Source organism: Pangasianodon hypophthalmus, chromosome 7, assembly GCF_027358585.1.
Source record: "Pangasianodon hypophthalmus isolate fPanHyp1 chromosome 7, fPanHyp1.pri, whole genome shotgun sequence".
Classification (NCBI taxonomy): Eukaryota; Metazoa; Chordata; class Actinopteri; order Siluriformes; family Pangasiidae; genus Pangasianodon; species Pangasianodon hypophthalmus.
Window position 1 is genome coordinate 1481775 of NC_069716.1, and position 22771 is coordinate 1504545.

General features: G+C 38.8%; 1 protein-coding gene across 1 annotated transcript in view; it reads left to right on the plus strand.

Annotated features, from left to right (window-relative positions):
• The window catches only part of pdgfc (platelet derived growth factor c), a 62607-nt gene extending 40300 nt beyond the window's left edge, over positions 1-22307 (plus strand). The window contains exons 3-6 of the mRNA XM_026947400.3: positions 5347-5527; positions 18715-18913; positions 19811-20031; positions 21199-22307. Coding sequence (XP_026803201.1) covers positions 5347-5527; positions 18715-18913; positions 19811-20031; positions 21199-21303 — 706 coding nt within the window. The 3' untranslated portion in view covers positions 21304-22307. The remainder of the gene's footprint in view (positions 1-5346; positions 5528-18714; positions 18914-19810; positions 20032-21198) is intronic.
• Positions 22308-22771: the final 464 nt, after the last annotated feature.

Below are 22771 nucleotides of genomic sequence, written 5' to 3' on the forward strand. Positions count from 1 at the left end.
GGTCCAGGTGGTAATTAGCGTGTTTTGCGTTATTGATGCCCCGTGTCCAGCACGGTGTTTCGTTTGGAACGCGTCACTCTTTCACAGAGAGGCAGAGATGAGAAAAGCTTTCTCCCACACATGAGCTGTTAATCACTCAGCACTATACATTTACAGACGTTTTCTATCAAAACAGTACAGTGCGGTTACAGTGAGGGTTAGTGCAGGTTACCCAGCGTCCTCTTTTTCCCTGTCCTCTTACTGAGGCTAAAAATATCTAAGCAAGATTTATAAGTCCTAACGATGGTCCAGGATTTTGTTTTACATATTAAGCTGGATTTAGATTGTGTGATTTCAGCAATCGTTAAAGATCATTACTCATTACATTGTACGAGATCCTAATAAAAGCTTGGCTTTTACTTAAACACAAACATTCCTCAGAGTGAGCTTGAGCTAATAAGGAGATTTCTCTATCCACTAGCATGTTTCGTTTTCATTTCGTCGTCACCGCTAGCGTATTTGTAGCTGTCCTGTGAGTTTGCCGTGCTCCTATTGGTGGCTTTTAGATGAGCTTCGCTGCTAGAACTTTTTTGTCAGCTGTCTTCAGTCACAAATGCAAATTTTGCAGTTGAACTTCAGTCTCTCAAATGGTGCATGCTCCTAACTGCACTTAATGCTCTTGCAAATACATTTTTGTTGTGTCCAGGGTTTAAAATGAGTTTTTGCTGCTTTTATTGACCATGAGTTGGGGTTCGTTACACAAACTTGGCAGCTAAAGACAACCAATGCAACAAAACTCCAATATAAATGCAAGTAAAAAGAGGATTTTTAAACGTGCATTACGTTTGCTTATTGGAAAACTTTCAATGCTGCTTGCTTACTTTCAACTGCAGGAAGGATTGAAAATGTTTACTTGCAGATTTTTATTAAGCTGCTTTGTGACCGTGTCTGTTGTTAAAAGTTAAAGGTCCTGCCCTCGATTGCCCAAAACGATCTCTCTGGCAGCTAACGGAATCTGAGCTACCGCTGCTCTCCGTTCTGCACCTTCGACCTCGCGAAAGGACTGCGTTCTCATTTAAAAGGAGGGAAATCGTAGTCGGCGCTCGCTCGCCCGCCGTCTGATGTCTGAGATCTGCAACGTGTTAGCAGAGTGTAAATCAACGCTAAGCGCATGAGGAAATTAACCATCCGGTGTGTGTGCTTAACGTCTCAGCAAATGTCTGCTTTCAGCGTGATGTCTGTTGCTTTTACCGAACGCGGTTTCGAGTGCTAGCGTCAGGCCGGATCGAGGGTAAACACTCCTTTTAGAAAGCCAAGCATATGTGCTGACACACACACACACACACACAGGGGAGGGTTAGCATGCCTGTCTCATCCACTCAAATGATTAGTAGCAGGCCTTGGCACTGGCCACCGAAACCAAGCTTTACTGAGCACTGGAGAAGTATTGCTCACCGAGTCCGTGTGTGTGTGTGTGTGTGTGTGTGTGTGTGTGTGTGTTTTGCCTTCCTCTTTTAAAATGGTTTGGCTCGCTTTTTCGAGGCCAGGCTACATCAAAGCACTGCAGCATTAAACCCCAAAAGAGAAAAAGTTAGCATGTGTGTATTTTTTATATATATATATATATATATATATATATATATATATATATATATAATACCACAGTGCTGTTGAATTCTGGATTCTGATTGGTCAAAAGGTAACTATTGATTAATTTTCTATAACAGCAATTCTGATAGGTTTCCATAGTAACAGCTCATTCACAGAGATTCGTACGCCGGAAGTTCTGCGTGAACTGATTAAAAACCGTGAAATCGTCGATAGGGTGACGTTTTCTGTAAGGAGAAAAATGTTTATTTAACATTTATGGAAGGAGTCTCCAGTGTCAGCACTTTGTAACAGTCAGAGGTGAAGCTGTAACTTTTTATAGTTTACTTTTTAACTTTGAGGAGTTTACGCTTCTTTGCAGTTTCTCAGTAACGTGGCGCATAGTATAATGTGTCATGCTTTATTAAAAAATTAAAATTCCTGTGGTATAAGAGACAGAAAACATTGTTCTAGGGAAATAATCATCTTCAGGGTGGTAACAATAACTCTGCTTTCATCACGTTATACTCTGTACTTATGAGGCACGGCTGTAATTAAAAATCTGCAGGATTTATTTGGAAGACAATTCCCTTCATTTAAATACTGGTTAATTACTTTTGTGAATCTGTCGGGAAAACATGTGATGTGATTCGCCGTACCTGAGAGTGCTGATGTGCAGGAATGAGCTTCATTACGTCTGTAAATATCCGTCTCTCTCCGGAGTTTTGAGGACGCGCCGAGGCGAGGACAGAGTGTAGGGCGCCTACTGAGGCTGGATATCTAGGTCACGGATATTGAATCTCCTTGATATCTTTTATTAAGCCTCCTCCAGTGGCTGTTTATGAAGCGAGACGTAATGAGGAGCCTAAACAGCCACGCTGAGAAGACGATCAGCCTTGTTTCAGCTAAAGTGGTTTTGTCTCATGGAGGCCATCAGAGAAATTATAGCTAAATAAAATATACGGGTGTAATTTCAACAAAGCTAATCTCTTCTTTTCCAGCCAAAAATGAAATGTACACAATGCTCCTCTTACTCCAAATGAGGTCAATCAGCTAAGAAGTTTATTTTGTTTTGTTTTGGTTTTTTTTCTTCACTGAAGCTATGAGGCTAATGTAGCGAACAAGCAATGTAAATCTTGCTAACATGGTTCGCATAAATTCATGTAAAACAGACTTCTGTATAAAACTCTTCTCAGTTTGCGCTGTCACAAAAGAAGCTCAACGATTTAAAAGAATTTGCAAATTATTTGCTGATGACGACATTATATGAGAAGATTTTAAGTCGCAGAACCAGCATGCTATGCTAGCTATCTAACTAGCTATCTTTGGCTAATGACAGTAATGAACAAATAGTTGTTGTTGTTGTTGCTGTTGTTGTTATTTTATATTTGGACAGGAAATGAGGAAACGTTGATGAAAATCAAGACTCTGAATACACTGATAGTGAAATCCCACTCGCGTCAACCTAGTCAGCTAGCTATTTAGGGACGTTTTGGTAGTTTCTCAGGTATTTATATTTTTACACAGATTTTCACAGGGACTAAAATAAATAAAACAAATGCACGTTAATAGTTTCACTGCACTGAAATCCCAATCATGTAAACCTTCGACAAATCCTAGATAGTTTGCTAGCAATTACAGTAACTAACCCGCTAGCTATTTAAGATGTTTTTAATAGTTTCTCTACTGTTTATTATTTCACACAGAGGTATTTTGGGTAAAGTGTATGGTTTAAAATCACATGTTCACAGGGACTTTAATGCTTTCACTACCTCTCATCTGTGAGCAGCTGCTCAGAGGATTAGCGGTCTGTTTAGGTCCCATTTAAGCATTAGAGATTCTCTCCCCAAACCCTCACACACACACACACACACGCAGTGAAACAAAGAGGCATGTGGGTGATAAGGGACGGAGACATATACACACACACACACACACACACACACACACATTAAACCCAGACCCGTGGTGTGTTGCAGGTGGCGCCCATTTTTCAGCTGTGAGACGGTGATGTATTACTGCATTACTAATCAAAGCCAAAAACCCCATGACGCAGATTAATGCGCTCCGAATCAAAGGACATCTTGCTTAAATGTAAAAACACGCAAAACCAAAAGAGAATGTGAGCACAGCTACGCCTTGTGACTGATGATCATGAAGTTTATTTAATGCTAGCTGGTTTGAATAAACAAGAAACAGCACTCATGGTTAATTAGCATTTTTTATAGATGGTGGATTGTAACAAAATTAGATATCAAACTTTATTTCTGTCGTAGCAGCGGATCACGTAATCAATTAAACATGATGAATTAAAACCATGTATTTTCATTTGTAGCTCATTTGGTGAGCAAAGAAATTACCTAATATTACAATAACGTATTTTAATATATAAATAAAAAACTAAATTATTGCAAATATAACATCTACAGGGATGTAAAGCTTCACTGATATGAGTTGGATCTTCTATAATATATTGTAAAATATTTTAAAATAATTTTAACAACAACGTTAGATTTGAAAAAGTGTAACAGTAATAAACTTTATTCGGTCTTCTAATTTTTATCATGTAAAGGAGGTGTGGCCTCTGTACCTGTCAGTCCAAGGGAAAGAGGCGTGGCCTCTGACTGTCATAGCGAAGGAGGTGTGCCCTGTATCCGTTCCAGAGAAGTAGGCGTGGCCTCTGTACCTGTCCATACAGAGAAGTAGGCGTGGCCTCTGTACCTGTCCATACAGTGAAGTAGGCGTGGCCTCTGTACCTGTCCATACAGTAAAGTAGGCGTGGCCTCTGTACCTGTCCATACAGTGAAGTAGGCGTGGCCTCTGTGCCTGTCTATACAGTGAAGTAGGCGTGGCCTCTGTGCCTGCCCATACAGTAAAGTGGGCGTGGCCTCCTTGCCTGTCAGTTCTAGGGAAAGAGGTGTGGCCTCTGTTTGTCAAAGTAAAGAAGGCATGTCCTCTGTTTCTGCCAATTACTGTGAAGGGGGCGTGGCCTCTGTGTCCATCAGTCCTAGTGAAATAGACGAGGCCCTTCGTCACACTGAATAGGTGTGGCCTCTGTCCATTCCAGAGAAGGAGGTGTGGCCTCTGTGCCTTTCAGTCCTAATAAAAAAGGTGTGGCCTCTTTCATTAGAGTGAAGGAGGTGTGGCCTCTGTGCCTATGAGTCTCAGTAAAGGATGTATGATAAGGCATCATCAAAATCATCAGAAACATTGATTGTGATTTCCAAGCCCTACACCATCAGAACAACATACAAACAATGTAAATGTACCGTAACACTGCGAAAAAGTGACATCTTAGCAAGGGAAAATATCTTGAATATAGTCTAATTTATCTAGTATTTCCTATTGTAAGAGTACCATAAACCAAATTTAAGATTATTAAACCTATTTCTAGACATTTTTACTAATTTCAAGCTATAAAATTTATAGATAATTTTGCTTTTTTCTAGAAAAAAAATGCTTAAAATGCACAAAATTTTCCTATCCGTCAAAAGCAAGACTATTTCATATCTAAAAGTAGGTTTAATAATCTTATATATGGTTAATTGTAATCTTATAACAGTTAATACTAGACAAATTTGACTATATTCGAGATATTTTCACTTGATAAGGTGCTGTTTTTCACAGTGAACTTACAGGCCGTTACGTTTCTTGGTTCTTCAACTAAAGGGACCTAAAACATGCCCTTGACTGTCCTACTGTAGTCACAAGAACTTTGAAATTTAGACTTTTTCTGCTTGTACAAACAATGAGTTTGGTCTGTTTATTCATCTCTTTCAGATATGATTACGTGGAAGTGGAGGAACCTGATGGAAGTCTGGTGCTGGGTCGTTGGTGTGGCTCTCAGTCTGCTCCTGGGCCTCAGACGTCCAAAGGGAACCAGATTCGTATTCGCTTCATTTCAGACGAGTACTTTCCCTCTGAGCCAGGTTTCAGCATCCACTACTCTGTCCTGCAGCAGGTAAGCAGTTTACAACTTCTTCTCCCTCTGTAATGCACTGAAAATGTGCAATTATCGCTTATATAACAGGAGCTTGCTGGCGAGCCAAGGTCATTTTCCACATTGTGAGCAGTGTGAGATCGTGACTGAGAGTTTGTCCCTAGAACATAGCTTTTCGTATTTCTGTAAATTGGATGATACAAGACAGGACTGAGAAATGCTGCTATTTACGGGTGTAATTGAAGGCTTATACAGAGGTACCTAGGTTTTTTCCAGCACAGCTCAGGAAAATGTCCTCATATTGCTTTTTTCTATTATGGTTTCCTGTCATTCAGGTGGTTAAATTGCCAGCAGGAGTAAATTGAATGACTAAAAGTAGTGTTTAATGAGGAAATGCTTGAAAATGGTCTCTTATTGATCACCTACTTCCAGAACAAAAATAGCTTCTACAGCGAAAAACATGGTGAATGGCTTACTCAACATCGCCATCCTAATCATGCAGTAGATGGAAAAAAGGGGAAAAAAACGGATATGTGCAGTGGTCTCTATTAAAGTACAGAGCTTTTGCTCAATACCAAGGATTTGACAAATGAACTTGTGTTACTGGGAGGGATGTTCTTGTTAAAAATTTGTGAGAATAAGAAAGCGGAGAACATTTCCATAAGAGTGTGACCTACATTTATAACTGGTATGAAATGGAATAGATAATGAAGCTGCCATTCTCACGGGTTCTTTGGATGGTTAAAATGTTCCAGGTTCCTATAGGGATTCTACATAGAAGGAGTTTTATAGAATAGAGTTCTTTTGTATATTGAACTCTTAACTCACCATTTGGTTAAAACTTTATAAATATGAGTCAGATCCAGGGGTAGGCAATATGACATAAGACATTTCTGCAATCCACAATATACGTTGTGAGCGATGCTAGCAAAACATTAGTGTTGGATTAAAAAACAAATATGAAAAACTGATTTGAATGATACTTTTAGTTAATGTCTACCAAAATAAATTACTTTTTTATTTAAAAATGGGAAAAAAGGTTAGAAACATATATCACAATACCTGTACTAATTTCAGAAAAGCGTATCATGATAAATTATATCATAACATCAATATTATAGCATCAACCTAGTTCTTAGATAATAAGATGGTCCGTAGGAGCTGATCAAGTTCTGAAGGGTCCAGGACAGTTTGGTGCTCTCTATGCTGAAATATGTTGCATGTTTCATACACTTTAGGACACTTAAAAGTTGCTCACTTTGAAAAAAAGATACCAACTTCAGAAGTCATCAGAAAAAAAAAAGCTTGTGACCACCCAGACTAGTTCAACAAGGTCCAACATGAAGAACAAACCATCTAGCAGAGAGACAAAGTAGGGCAAATGGAACATCAGTGTCCTTTATATATGGCTGGAGTGTCTGGAAAACTTCAAAAATCCCATTGTGGTGTAATTCAAACCCAGCAAAATGCTCTGACAGAAATCGGTGAGATGAAACGACCACTTTGTGAATACTTGTCCCAACACAGGAGGGCAAATTCCTCATGTCAAGGCATAGCAGTTTATCTCCATCTAAAGGACAAGACACACTGCTTCAAGGACAATAAACACTGCATAAACAGAAGTTATTCAGTTCCAAAGAGAGTATAAGAGGTCATCTGTGTAAATCTGGAACACACCGTGCCTGAACAAAGGATGAGTACCTGATACACCGCTTATTATCTACCTACAATGGCATCGTTCAGCTTTCTCCACCAGTTTACACCTCCAGGCCCTGAATGTCATGTGGTCTTACCAAGTGTCATGACATCAGCGGTGTGAATGACACTTGGTGGAATTTCCCAGCATTCAGTATGACTGATGAAGCTCAAATGAGCGGAGAAAGGGCTTTGAGATTATACAGTACACATCCAGACACTGTGAATTATTACTCTCATTGTTTTTCTACCCTTAGAGCACAGGAAAGATGAGCCTGAGGAAAGAAATACTACTTTCTGTCACTCTACACTCTGTATTTAACTCAGTCTGTCTCTCTCTTTGTCTGTCTGTGTATACCCTCCTCTTCATCCTTGACTCTAATGTCTCTTTGTCCTGTGTTGTCTCCGATCTCATCCTTCCTTTTCCTCCACGCAGACCACACACACATCCTGAACCTCCACACTCCATTACTTTCTCTAACAAAAGCTGTCAGCTCTGAGAGTGCTGTGTATTCCATCCTGTCACTCAGCTGTTTCTCTTGCTATTCGTCTGAGTAAACACCTCTAATCACCCACAGCAAAACCAGCTCATCTGTGCAGCTAATGAGGTCTGGGGAAAAAAAAAAACAATAAGGGATGTCAAATTTCAGAAGATGTAAGGTAAAAGTCCTCATTGCTAACACAAGGACATTTGAGAAATCCTTATTATCATAAAACTACTTTTAATGTCAGATGCCAACTTGTTTAAATGGCCGTGGTGAAGGGGTTTTGGATTCAGTGCACCACAGGACTGCTCATAATAGTGGCACCCGTGCTGATCTGATCTAAAGGGAGAGGTCAGACAAAGAGCAAACTTTGAAAAAAAACTCCCATGAAAGGTACAAAAAAGGCTAAGTGTACCCTTCATGGATTTGGGTTACTGGGACTCAACTCCTGGAGCCAGGACAAGGAGTGGTATTCTGCAGTCGAGCATTTGATCACAGGTCCTCCCACATAACCTGCTCAGGTTCAGACCAAAATGGAGATCTTGTATATGCAATATTATTTGGGTCTAGAACCTTGAAAATTCTTATTCATGTTCATGATCTCTGGGTAGTAAGCGAAAGTACAAGCTTGAGCAAGTTCAAGCTGTGGAACATAGGATTCATTTGCAGGGTTGCTGGGTTTCCTGTCCATGACTGCATGAGGAGCTTGACAAGAGAGCCTGACTTGACTGGAGAGCCTCAGAGTAGAGCCACTGCTTCTGTGAAATAGGAAGAGCCAGTTGAGTTGCTTTGGGCACCAACCCAGGACCTGCTGGAGAGATTATATCTCACAGGTCTGGGGATCCACATGGAAGAGCTTGAATCTGTGGCTGGGGATTGAGAAATCTGGGATGACCTTGTCAGCTTGCTGCTACCACGGCCTCACAAGAGGAAAACGAATGAATGAATAAAATATATTGGCCCGAAGACATGCCACCAGACATTGTCCTTAAAAACAGGTCAGGAAGATCTCACACATGTGTCTTCCATCTGTTTAAAGTCTGAGAAGGAGCGAGATTGGATTGGTTCTCGTAAATAGATAATAGTGGTAGTATTAGATAATGCTAAATAAGGAGGTGCAAGGAGAAGTCCTGCATATGCGGGTTTCCACCAGTGAACTGTAAATGATCTGCCCTTTTAAAAGTCTAGCTTTTAGTTAAACATTTACATGAGAGGATGGAACGAAGAGAAAAGGCTGATATACAATTTGCCAATGGGCAAATATTTTAGAGAAGCTCTGAAAGCTTTTGACTACCCAAAGTGGGCCTTTGTTTAAACATCAACAACAGGAACAGATGAAGAATTTGAGAGAAAAATAACAGAGTGAACTGATCAACATTGTTATCCCTGGTGTGGCAGGACTGCCTGGGAAACTTAAAGGATCAGACACCAAACGCAAGCCTTCGGAAAGATTAATCATGTTTTTTTTGGTGCGAAAGAAAACCAAGGATTGGAAACCACAGTTATGACAGTTACAACAGTTACATAACATAACAGTTAAAACTATATTCCTGAGCCACAGTACCACTCTAAAACCATGAGACTGCCCTGGTCATGAGTGCAACAACCACGGTTATAATAAGATACCATAAAGCCCCATATAAAACATCTGCTAACCATAATTACCATGATGTACCACCATAGTATGTAAGAAAGAAATCACACAGTGTGTTGCTGTTATAGTAAAACAATCAAAGACAGGATGGTGTGATAAACATCTAGAAACGTCGTATAGAAACGATAACATATTAGAACGAGTGCATTAATATAAACCGGTGACTTGCAGCTGCACTACTCTCAGAGCTGCCGTCATAGAAAATTAATCAACATGTGTGCTCTGTGGTATAAACTATAATAAATAAACACGAGAAACTGAAGAAAGGTGTTCTTTTTTATTAACAAGAAGAGCTAAGGAAGTGAAACTGTAAAAAAAATCAGGTCTAAAGAGAGAGGGAGGCTCTGATCAACCACTTATGATTAACCTGCACAGTATTCATGCTGCATTAGTCTGCTCTTTCCATTTAAGTGGAGTGTTTTTACCTCGGAGAGAAAAGCTCATCCACCAAGAATGTGTCGCACTCTCGGGCTAATTACGGTGCACTGAGGTGTATAATCCTAGCCAAAATGACCTTCTGACCTCACCAACAATAATAGGTGGGAAGATTTTCCAGGCTGCAGTCATAACTCCTGCTTGTGAGAGTGTCGCTTTCCATTTCCGACTCGGCCGTGCTTCAATTTCCTCCCGGGTTTCGCATGGCACATTTAGGGAGGATTATTCCCCTGAAATGATTTAATAGACCCACTCACCTTTGATGTCTGATTCCTGTCAGAACTTTACGAGTCCCCTGTCTTTCTCTGTCCTGCTTGTTTACAGATGTGTTTGAGCGTGTCTTGACACTTTTATGCACTGGCAAGAGCTACTCTCACTCTATACTGAACAAAGTCATCCTTTATCTTCCTTTCAGTGATTTAGTAGTGATTCAGGCGGTGCTCACAGGATAAAACAGACAGGATTTATGTCTAAAGCCCTATTCGGATGGGACTAGTTTTACACAGGGAGGTGTGGTAATGTAATTATTAGTGGAGTACCTCTGTCATTTTAGTCCTGTCAGAATCTGTCATGTCAGTAATTTTTATGGACTGCACGTGTTTCCATCTAGAAAGATTTTTGCCATGTTTTACCTTCTTTAAAATGACCAGTAGAAATAACCTGATAATGATTTGACATGTTGGTACTTTTTTGTACTTTTACTTCAGCACCAGGAAGCACTTAAAATGCAGAATAATAAAATATAGACATTTAAAAGGACATCAGAGAAGCAGGGGATAAGCTTCTGAGCTCCCAGCACAGGTACAGCCTACATACGTGTAATGGTCATGTGACACACCCCTAAAACAAGCGCTTATAATAAAGGACAACTACGCCTACGTTGGGATTATTACAGGCTTCCAGCAACTTTAGTCAACAGAGAAGTGCCTGGAAAACTATTCTCATCAGAATAGAACTTATTAGATGTTTGATTTTAGTATATGAACAATGAAGGTTTCACAGATTCGTCTCTGCTTCTAAAATGACATATCCCAAGTTATGAATTTCTATCCTGATTGATGAAGGAAAAAATAATATTTGAACAGCTTTGCCATGAAGAACAGTTATGCAACTTCTGAAGATGAGGTTTATGCAACCAGTGCTCTCAGGTCTAAAAGTGGTGTGTTTTTTCTTCAAGCTTTCTTGCGCTTTGCACGAGGGATAGGAGGTGTGTTTTGGCCCACAGTTCTCCCATCGCAGAAGGTGTGGCTGACTGATGGAGCTCTATTTATAGAGCGTGGAGGAGGATGGAGAGCGGGAACCTACAATTCTGCTGCCCCTCCAGACCTGACTCACAGCACTCCTGCATTTCCTTTGGCGCCTTCTCTCAAAATCCATTTAGCATCCAGCTGGATTGTGGTCAGAATTCCATCTAAGGGGATTTGTCTGTATAGTGTTTAAAGTGTTTCGTGTCAGGGATGAGCATGTGGTGCATGATACAATGTCGGTCTGGTTCCTGGCACTCGCATTGCTACTGAGTTAGACTCCGTGTCCCGCCATTGTGTGTTCCCAGAACCACGTACCCACTTCACCCAAGCCCAAATTCCTGCAGCTATTAGCATGTGTCATCACTTTGGGAAAGTTTTTGGAACAGATTTTGCTTTTGCTGTTGCCGTGCTTAAGACAAATTGTGATGAGGCAACTTTCCTTTCACAGAAGTGTTTAGCTGCAAATACACCCTTTTACAGAACATGTTTACCTCTTTACAAATTGCCTAGCTCACACTAATGCTGAAGGATTAATCAGTGCAATGTTTTTTCTACCAATTTCAACAGTAATTTATTGAAATTTTAGGAAGAGGGATATATTTTATGGGTCTTCATGCATATAAATTCATAAGGATAGCCATGAACCAACTAATCAACTGCATCTCAACAATATGTCAACTGATGTTTATCTATCTTTCAAAAAAGTACACGTGAGTTGATAATCAATAGACAATCTATTAACCTTAACATCCATAAATCATTGTCATGTTGTCAGTGATTTGCTAAGAACGTGTCACCTGATGGTTCATAAATGTTTAGCTGCTGGTTTGTCCCTAAAGTCTCTAAAGTGGACTATCCAAAAGTGTTACCAACTCCAGTAAAGCGTACTTATCCATACTCGACCCAATTTGTCAGAAGTTATGGTTGTTAAATCAAATTTTGACTGTTGTTACCAAGATATTTTTTTAACAGTTATTTTGGCAAGAACATAATGCAGTTTATAAAGTATATAATGTAGACGTGTGCTTTAAGTGCAGCATTTGGGAGCAAACCACTCCTATTATTGACTTCTGTTTGGTTGTTAGTTGAATGCTCATGAGATTCATAAAAGGTAAACACGCTTTACACCCTGGTCTGATGCCAGATTAGCTTGAAATTCAACTGGGTTCTTGCGAACAGTATACTGTATACTGTAGACCAAACATAAAGGTGGGCGGTACTTCCAGGTAGGTAACTAAAGTCTAAATAATGAACTGAACCAAAACATTAGTGATAATCATGAGTAAAAGCTTTAATTTGGTGGTATACAATATGTATTGTATTCCATATTCTCAACATTCTTTCATTTTTCTATTACATTAGCCATGTTGATGCCATGTTGTGACTCATATCCGTTTTGAGTCTGCTGACTGATAGAGTGTTTAGCTGTTTCATAGTTTTTTTGACCAGACCTTGAATAGACTTCCAGAACTATTTCATGACTCCCATGGTCATCCGGCCCAGACATGCTTCCTGTAAGGGTAACCCATGACAAAGTTTGAGGTGGTAACTTTCATTCTATCTGACTTCCTTTCTGAGAAGTGTTTGGAAGTGCTAAAATTGCAATGTGTTTGTTAGAGTTTGTGGTAAGGCATGTGTTTACTTCATCAAAAATTGCCTGATGCCAATGAGATGAATCGGTTTCCCATTCATTGAACTTCACCACTGAAACTATTCCTACAAGATAGCTTGTGCAAATTGTAATGAATTGCCTACTGACCTCAAGTACCAAAGTATTTATGAATACCAATGCTAACCTAGCATAAGCCTAGGTCTTGTAATATTGTTGTCATGCTTATGACAAAGTGCGACGAGGCAACGTTCGGTCTAGCTGGTTTCCTTTCTGAGAAATGTTTGGCTGCAAAATTGCAGTGTGTTTACTGATGTCTTTCCCTTGCACTGAGTAACTTTGTCAAAAAATAGCCTAGATCACAGTGATGCCAAAGTGGATTTGTGATTGTGAAGCCATGTTGTCTTTGAACAACCACTAGCCCTACTGATTTTAAGCACCAAAACTTTTTACCAATACTGTTGCTAAATTGGCATAATTACAGGTCTTGCAATACTGCTTTATAGAAGGTATGATTCTTGCCAAAGTAAAGACCAAGCAGCTCATTTGTCACTGCTTCTGGGTGTACAAGCAGTAGCACAGAATGACAGCTCAGAATGACATATATACAGCTTGTTATTCCAAGTCATATCTGTCTACATTTCCCCTGTAGCACTTTCTTTTGAAAGTTCCCTTAACTCTTCAAAGCTTTGCGTCAACTTAAAATAACTTTTAAGGATGTTACTGAACAAGATTTACTGAACACCTGTAGCTAAACGCTTAAAAATAAAATCAAGGGCTCTTTGCATGGTCCCATTTTCTGAAAGGGAATGCCTCTGTTTTAGGAATCTCCATAGAACCTTTAAAGGCTCCTCTTTAGGGTTCTAGTCCAGGGTACATCAATTCACCATCTACTAGCATGCATAAACTTTACCAAGACAATACACCAAGTAAAAGAAAAGCACACCTGTAACAGGTATTCTATGTTCTTGGTAGCTAAAACACTGTTGTAGGGCTAGTTATGGAACCTTAACTGCTCCTCCAGAGGGACATGCCAAAGAACCTTTAAGGGTTGTGGATGGACAAGCTCATGGTTCATCAGGTCAACTTTTGCCAACATACATGAACTTTTCCATGGAAATCCACCTTTGATTGTTTGTTTTAGATGGAGCAGTAAATGTGGTAAAGAAAAGTTGCACATTTGGGGTCCCTGGAGTTTGGGAAACACTTGACGGGAAATAAAATTATAATCCAAATGTAACTGGATAAAGAAGGGCCATTTTCAGAGACTTGCTTGTGATCAGAGGATTATTGGTATCAGCAGGATCTCAATGAAATGGTTGTATCTGTTGGTGTTTATTGAAGAAGTTTGGAGTGGTCTACTTCAGGCCATGCCCTTCAGAGCATCAAGAATTCTGGTTAATCATTTCTAAATTTTAAGAATTTGCTGAAGGCTATCTGTTTGTAAAGGGAAAGGGTATGGTGAGGGAAAGGATTAGCATTCAAAGAAGGTACTTCTCCAAGTTACAAACAAGAGTGCTCGTTTATGTCTAATTTTGTACCTTAATGATGTTTCTCTACAATTATGTTCCTCTAACAGGAGCTACAAAAAACAAACCCCTAAGGGTACCTTCTCAACAAAATTACTCTTGATTGTTGGAGATCATCTTGAATATCCAGTTCCTCTTCACTGAGACTCAGTTTTCTGTTAAAACAGCAGAGCTCTGTTTCTCTGTGGTCAGCCCCATCGGCTAAACACACTCCACCTAAATAAGCAATCATTCACTTTCACCACTTCCACCAGGAGCAGAGGAAAAACCAGCCTCAGCCATAAAAACCCCAGGAAAAGCCTCTGGAAAACAGTAAAGGTTTGAGTGAAGAGCCCATTAAAATAGCACCTAGCTCTGCAAACAGGGAACATTCAGATCTCAAGAGAGGGGGATGGAAAAGCTGCTCTTAGCAGTGAGGAGGACAAGCTTGAGATGTCAAATCTCTCATATGAATATAATAAAAATGTAGAAGAGTGGAGACCTGCACACTGGGTTTGTTTCTCCCAAGTGATAGTTTAATAATGGCTGAAAGGTTTCAACATTCTTTAGTTTTTCAGGGAAACAACTAGGAACTGATCTGCACTGATTCATTTGGTTAAGCTAGTTAAAGTCTATATATAGCAGGTCCATATAAAGACATGACATGACTGTTGGAAAGTGAGATTGAGACCAGATCTCAGACATCCCTCAAAAGGTCTAGATGCTTACGGTGACCTTTCTGGACTCCAGTGAGCCCGTGGGTTCTTTATGTGAGTGGAATGAGGTGGATTGGTGAAGATAAAACAGCACCCTGTCTCTCTCTCTCGTGGAAACCAGTGATGCTAGCTCATCATCCTTCCAGATTGGTAGCTGTTAAATGATAGAAGAATCTTTGCTAACAGGTGGGAACTACTTGACAATTTGAGAGAGAAAATCACCACAAATCTGGCTAAGTGTTCATCAGGGAGTTTGTAAAGTATCTGTGGGGACTGCATTATTACAAGCAATAAAATCTTAATAGACATGGAATTAATTTACATTCATGAATATTTTCCTTGGAGGATACATCATGAATGCATTCCTTGGTCTCATTCCATGAACAGAATTCTTGGATTGTCCTTGCCAAGAGGCAAATGTGTTGGATTTCCTTCAAATTACACTGAAGGTACCATAAATATTTCCTAAGCAAGTCCTTGGGGACACAAGGCAATCCAGATTTATTTTTTTACTCTCTCTATGGAAATGAATCAGGTGCCACCAGTTCCATGTATTTCCTGTTCTTGGTTGCTGAATCACTTTTGTAGGGCTCGCCATAGAACATGTAAGGGCTCTCCCTGACATACAAACCAAAGTACCTTTAGGGTTCTACACAGACAAGTCCACTGTACATCCAGCCAACATTTGCCAACACACATGGACTTTTCCAAGACAATCCACTAAGCAAAATAAAGTATACTCGTACCAGGTATTCCATGTTGGTTACTCAAACACTCTGTTGGGCTCTCCATAACCTCCAGATGGACAAAGCAAGGAATATTTAGGGTTCTAGATGGATCTGTCCAGGATACATAAACTTTTCCAAGAAAATCAACATTTTTGCAGAAGAAAGCGTACCTGTACCAAGTATTACATGTTCCATGTTGGTTGCTCCAATACAGAGCTCCCATAGAACCCTAAAGGGCTTCTACAGAGGGAAAAGAACCTTTAGGGTTTTAGATGGATCAGTCCAAGTCTCTGGCTTGTTCAGTAGGGATCTAACTCTATATCCAGATTCCTCTAATGCTTTGTGACAATGTCTACTAGTAAAATAAAGGAAAAGAAAAAATTTAATTGAATTAAATTGACCATTAATGGTAGCTATATGATTATTTTCTATGCTGAACTGCTTTTCTGACTACAACGACTCAACTTGCCTTCACACTAAAACGTGTCTCGCCCAGACTCCCCGACGTCTGTTTGTTTATTTACATCCAATCACACGTTTCTGGTGGAGTTCTTTGCTCGGATGCTTGACTCACTCTGAGTAACTGAGGCTGTGTCAGGTCTGTTAAACCCTTTTTTTTCCCCACACACAGATGCAACCAATTTGAAACACCTTGTTGTCAGAGCTACACAACACAGTGGGATCCATTATTTCATTCTGGGGTTTATACCTCACGAGATCAATTCATCAGCTCTGACCTTGTGCATGACGTCAAAGGGATTTTGTAGAAGGCAGAGGAATAAGATCACGTTAACTCCTTCAAAGGGGGTAAATATTTTCTGGGTTGCTATGCATGAGGCTGTCAGAGCATATGGCTTGTAAGAATTAGAAAACGGCTACAGTGAACGTGTTGGATTACAGTGTGTCTATATGGAAATTTCAGTTTATCGCTTACTGTAGAATTTACGGCCTAACAGAGCATATTATGCCTTTTGACATTCCTAATAAGCAAGACGACTTTAATTACATCTATCTACCATTCATTGCTCCCAGTTTTAAAGCTGTATGTAGCACGGCGTTAATGCTGTGTTATGACTTTACCTTAATACGAATAGACTCTTGTGACCGATTCATGCAGAGGAAACTTGGTTTTGGCCGAGATTTCCTCAGAAAGTCCTCTAATATGATATACGTCTCAGCAGGAGACATCTTGAACGAGACTTCACATGTTCATTATGTGACAGAAGAGAAGAGCGTCACACATTCACGAGTTGTTAATGGTTTCCATTCCACATTATTCATGACTGCAAGATCTTGCAAGAGAGAAAAAAGAGACAGAGAGAGAGAGAGAGAGAGAGAGAACTGGGAGGCGAGGGATATTTAGAAGCAGAGGAAGGACTGAGAACAAATCCTTTATCTAAAGTTTATTTTTTTAAAAGATCCCCTTAAATAATCTAACAAAGAAGTGACATTTTCATTCGCATTTCATTATATGTGAAGAACAGACTTATGATGTACAATGTAAGTAAAGACTTTTTGTTAAATTAAATCTGCTGAATATTTGCGATCAATATTCATGATTTCTGTATTAAGTATAATAAAATATTCTAATTTTAGTCATTAGTATGCGCTCGTGATCTATAGAACAGTGTAATGTACGGTGCTGTGGCTTTTGTTCATACTTTATTCAGGTGACTTTGAAAGTATGATGAAATTATGTTAAAATGATGCGCCGTGATTTCCCATCTTGAATAATGATCCATTATCTGCTTCGCTGTTTTCTATTCAACCTTCAACCGTCCTTGTTCTGAAAATAACAAGCCATCGTGGTGGAATAGTCTTGTGTCTTTTGATTCGAAGTGCCCTCATTCAGTCCCACTGACCCCATTCACAGCTCTCCTTTATATCACGAGCATCCTTTATCAGCGGCCATGACGTCTATTACACGGCTGTAACCATGCCAACAAGCCTTTCACAGCCTTCCTGCGCTTACAGTGAAGAAATAGCGGAGGCCTTTCAAATGAGAAGGAATTTGTAATTAATAAATTTTCTTTCTGACATCAATTTTTTTTAAATTGCCATTATGGAAATCCAATGGAATTCACCAGAGGATTCCAGCAAATTCCATTGGATATCCATTAGATGTAGGATTTTAATGGGAGTATAAAGTACATTATTGGGTTACAGATTGAAATATGGTCTAATTCTATTGGGTTCCAATGTGTTTTAATGGGTTTTCCATTGAAATATGGTTCTTCAGAGTTCTTTAGGGTTCCTATTGAATGTTTATGGGGTACACATTTAAATTTTATTTAATTCTTTAGGGTTCTTCTTAGATTTTTATGGTTATACATCAAAATATGGTCTAATTCTATAGTGTTCTTGTTGGACTTCAGTTGAAATGTGGTTCTGTAGAGTTCTGCTGGGTCTCTGGTGGATTTTCAAAGTTGGTCTATAATTTCAAACAGCTCCTATTGTATTTTAATTCTTCATCCTTTGAAATATGGTCAAATTCTATATAGTGTTCATGTTGGACTTTTATGGGTTATCTATTAAATGGTTTCATGCAGTTCTATAGTGTTCCTGCTGGATTTTTATGGGTTATACATTGAAATATGGTCTAATTCTACTGGGTTCCAATTGTATTTGAATGGCTTATCCATGGAAATATGGTTCTGTAGAGTTCTATAGAGTTCCTGTTAGATTTTTATGCGTTAAATATGATCTAATTCTGTAGTGTACCAATTGGACTTGAATGGGATCCTGACTGAAATATGGATTTATAGAGTTCTGTAGCATTCTGTAGAATTTCTATTGCTATTATAGTTATGTAGGGTTCTGTAGGGTTCCTGTTGGATTTTTTTACATTGAAATACATCCATTGAAATATGATCTAATTCTATAGGGAGGCTGTTTCATGTTTATGGGGTATCCAGTAAAATATTATTCTACAGAGTTCTAGACTTTTATGGGCTACCCATTGAAATATGGTATATTTCCCTAGAATTATACTCTATTCCCTGTTGGGTTACCCAATGAAATATGATCTAATTCTATAGGGTTCTTGTTGGATTTTATGAGATACTTTTATGAAAATACTTCTGTTGTAAAATGTGCTTGGTGAATAAACCTGAACTATCTGATTTGCGCAGAAGCCGGCCGTGCCCGCCCTCATGCCCGCGGCTCTGCACAGCGTGGAGGCAATGAGTGAAGCCGTGGCTGAATTCGGCACGGTGGAGGAGGTCCTGAAATACCTGGAGCCTGATCGCTGGCAGCTCGACCTGGAGGAGCTTTACAAGCCCACATGGCACGTCTTGGGCAAGTCCTTCTTCCACCAGAAAAAAAACAGAGGTAGGAATAATCCAGAGATCTGACTGTTCAGAGCTACACTGATGCTGAGTTGATGTGCTCTTGGAATTATTGTTAATACTGGTGTTCGATCTAGAGGTTGATCATGAATGTTTCTTCATGACACAAAATGGGAGCTTTCAGAAGAATTTTGATACACGAGGTCCTGACTTGTTACTGACTTGTCATTACATTATTTATTATGGTGGTAAAAAAGGACATTTGAGGGGTCACTCCTGGGTCATTGTTAATTTTTTTTGAAGACCTTTTAGTTGTCGTAGATACTCTGAAGCGTAAATGTGGAGTGTATTATGTATTCATTAGATTAGGATGCTAATGTAATAACTTTAATCTAGAATTAATAATTTCGATTTATGAGAAATAGGGCAATCAAAGAATAACTTGAAGATGGCATGAATTCAGAAAAAACACTGTTCTTAACATATTTTCACTACAAAACAACTTTATCTAATGCTGATGCATGGTTTCTTAAATAACGTTTCTCAAAATTTAAAGATCCCATCAATTTTAAACAACCGAACAACCAAACAACCAAACAAACAAACAAACAAACAAATAACACTTTGTACTTATTGGCTGAAAGCAGTAGGATCGAGCATGAGCAAATTGTAATGGTGCACTAATACAATATTAAGACGAATTTTAATTTCATAAAAGAATTGCTAAAACAGCAAAACACTGGATTTGTCCCAGTTTTGAATAACAAATTCCTGAATAATAAGGATCAGCTGAGGAAGTAGTTGATTTACCATTCTTGATTCTTGACTTTAGACTTTTTGGATCTTGCTGTGTCTCAGGCCAATAATAAAAGCTGAAGTAAACAGCTGTATAAAGTCTGTGTGTGTGTGTGTGTGTGTGTGTGTGTGTGTGTGTGTTAAGGCGTGGTGGATTTGAACCTGCTCCGGGAGGAGGTCCGGCTCTACAGCTGCACTCCTCGTAATTATTCGGTGTCCCTGCGTGAGGAGTTGAAGAGGACGGACGTGATTTTCTGGCCCAGCTGCCTGCTGGTGAAGCGATGTGGCGGAAACTGTGCCTGCTGCTCGAACAACTGCTACGACTGTCAGTGCACTCCCACTAAAGTGACCAAAAAATACCACGAGGTACAGTACAGACTCCACTGAGCTCTCGGTTCCCACTTTCCCAAGAGCACTGCTGGGATAATGGCATCTTAAATATTAACATCAGTGTGGAAAATAGTTCATTAATAATTAATTACAGTACTTATATTTTTTTTCACTGTAAATTGCTACACAATGCAGCATAAAAGCAAGAAACAACAGTGAAATACAGTAAGCTTTAATAAAATAATAATGTACAGATTTAAGGAGCCATAAATACACATAAATAAACATTTAATAATAGCTGTATAGTTTTTTGTTTCCAAAAACGTTTACATGTTTCCGGAAAACGTTTACATGTTTCCAAAAAGCTGTTACTGGAAAATGATTATATCTTTCCGGAAAATTGTTACAATTCTGGAAAGTTGTTATATGGTCATTTTTGAACCCTTCAAACCTCAGATACGTTTCATCGATAGGGAAAATACAGGGATATTTTTATTCTATTTGAAAAACACCCACAATTCGGGTCGGTCAAAATATTTCAGTGTATTACTTTGTGATTGCGTGCTGGCTCACGGCATGCATAAAGCTGAGAAGACAGAACATACTTCTTTCATGCCAGCATTTTTTTTTTCTGCACTTAAACTTTTATTATTCAGTGATTTTCATTCTCACAGATGGAAATGTAATTATTTTACAAAATGTAATTTCTCCCTTATTCTTAGGACTCTAACTGCTCTTTAATCCTCATCTTCACTTTCCAAACTCTGAGACTTTAATGTTCTGAATTTTCATCATATTTTCATCTTATTTTTCACCTGATATTTTCATGACAAGCTGCATTGTTTTTTTTTGTCTTATTAACGTCAAAGAGAGAATAAAGATGGTTTATAGCTGCTATAACGAAAGTGAAAGCAGGAACTAACGTGTTTCGTGGACGTTAAATGTAACTTTAAATGGATAAAAATCATGATGTGTCATTTATTAATGAAATATTAAAGATTGTAATTGTTGGAAATTGCTGAGGAATAAAGAGCTATAAGAGGATTTTCCTATAACAACCATGTTTTATTTACTTAGTAAATCATGAGACTTTTAGTTTCTTTGTAAATGTGCATATAATGTTGGTTTTCCAAACAAAATCTACGTCGCTGTTACTGGGTCGAACTCACAGTGTCTCATTTCTGTCTCTTGGCACGGCTGAAGGTCCTGATGCTGAAATTCAGACCAGGTCGAGGCTCGCTGAAGTCACTGACGGACGTGGCGCTGGAGCATCATGAGGAGTGCAACTGCGAGTGCAAGAACGACTGAATGAGGAGCTTCAATGAAGAAATATTTATTCGATGGACTTTGTTTGTACTACGATGTTCAAGCTAATAAAACGGAGAGATAAACAGGTTTTATGTGGACATGGCTCCAGTATCGGTCATCTCCCAGATCTGTGGAAAAAACTTCTCCTTGGTCCAGTTGAAATATTGGGCAGGATGATGGATCATTTAACATTTTCAACATGGACAAAAAGATTTTTTTTAATGATCTTTGCTTCTAATTATGCTCCAGAAAAGGACATGAGCATTTTCTGTTTTCTGTTTTTACCTTCTGATGCTCTTCATCCTTCTCCAAACCTCACTGGATTTTTTTTATGATATCGTGAACCTCTTCACTGGAGGTCGCTGTGGACCAGAGGAGAACCTCCAACTTTTACTGAACTGATTTTTAATTCAAGAGAGAAGAAAGGAGGACAGAGAGAGACTGTTTACGTCTTCTTTACGTTACATTTGGCTCCATATGAAAGATGTAAATGTCTCGTGGCATTCTCTTGAAATGGAGGCTAGGAGAACGTTCAGGGAAAGAGAAGAGTGCAGAAGAGGCTTTTTTTTCTATTTTTATTTTTTTTCTTTTTCAGTGTCCTTTCTGCAGCTCATTCATCAGACGTCCCATGGTGGGGTTCGAGATGAGCGAGGCGGCCCGAGTGAGCTCTTTTTGTAGATTTTTATGCATTTTCAGTGATGTAAATAGCCTTCCTGTTCCGGTTTTCTTGAGTTTTGTATCTTTGTTTTTATCAGTCATGTGCCTTTTTTATGCAGATCACACTGTCACACTGATTTCCTCTTTATTATCGTGTTAATCAGCCACAAGTCCAACACAGCGAAATCCAGCAACATCCACAGTGTTGAATGAGCTCTTATAGGATCGTATTCAAAAGATATGTCAAATAGAGGCACAAATAAAGTGCTACTAATAATTCTTTCGATTTTTAACGCTCTCATTAAGCCTCTCAGGCCAAATAACAAAATCAAAATCAGGCAGTGGACTGTATATATATATATATATATATATATATATATATATATATATATATATATATATATATATATATATATATATTTTTTTTTTTTTTTCACTGTAAATTGCAGCACAGTGCAGCATAACAGCAAGAAACAACAGTGAAATACGGTAAGCTTTAATAAAACGATAATGTACAGATTTAAGAAGCCATAAATATACATAAATAAACATTTAATAATAGCCTTATAGTGAATGTATAAAGGGTTGATAGATATATATTTAACAAATTCATACTAATTTATCTCACTTTAGCAATCTGTAATTCCACAGAAAAAATCCCTGCAGCCTATAAATTAACACTTTGACCACAATTTTATACAAAAAAATTCTAAACATAATAATGATGGAGAATCAGGGACAAAGAAAGAAAAGCTAAATGTTCCGCAGGAGGAACTACAGAGCTCGTTCACTCACACGGGTAAATTAGAAA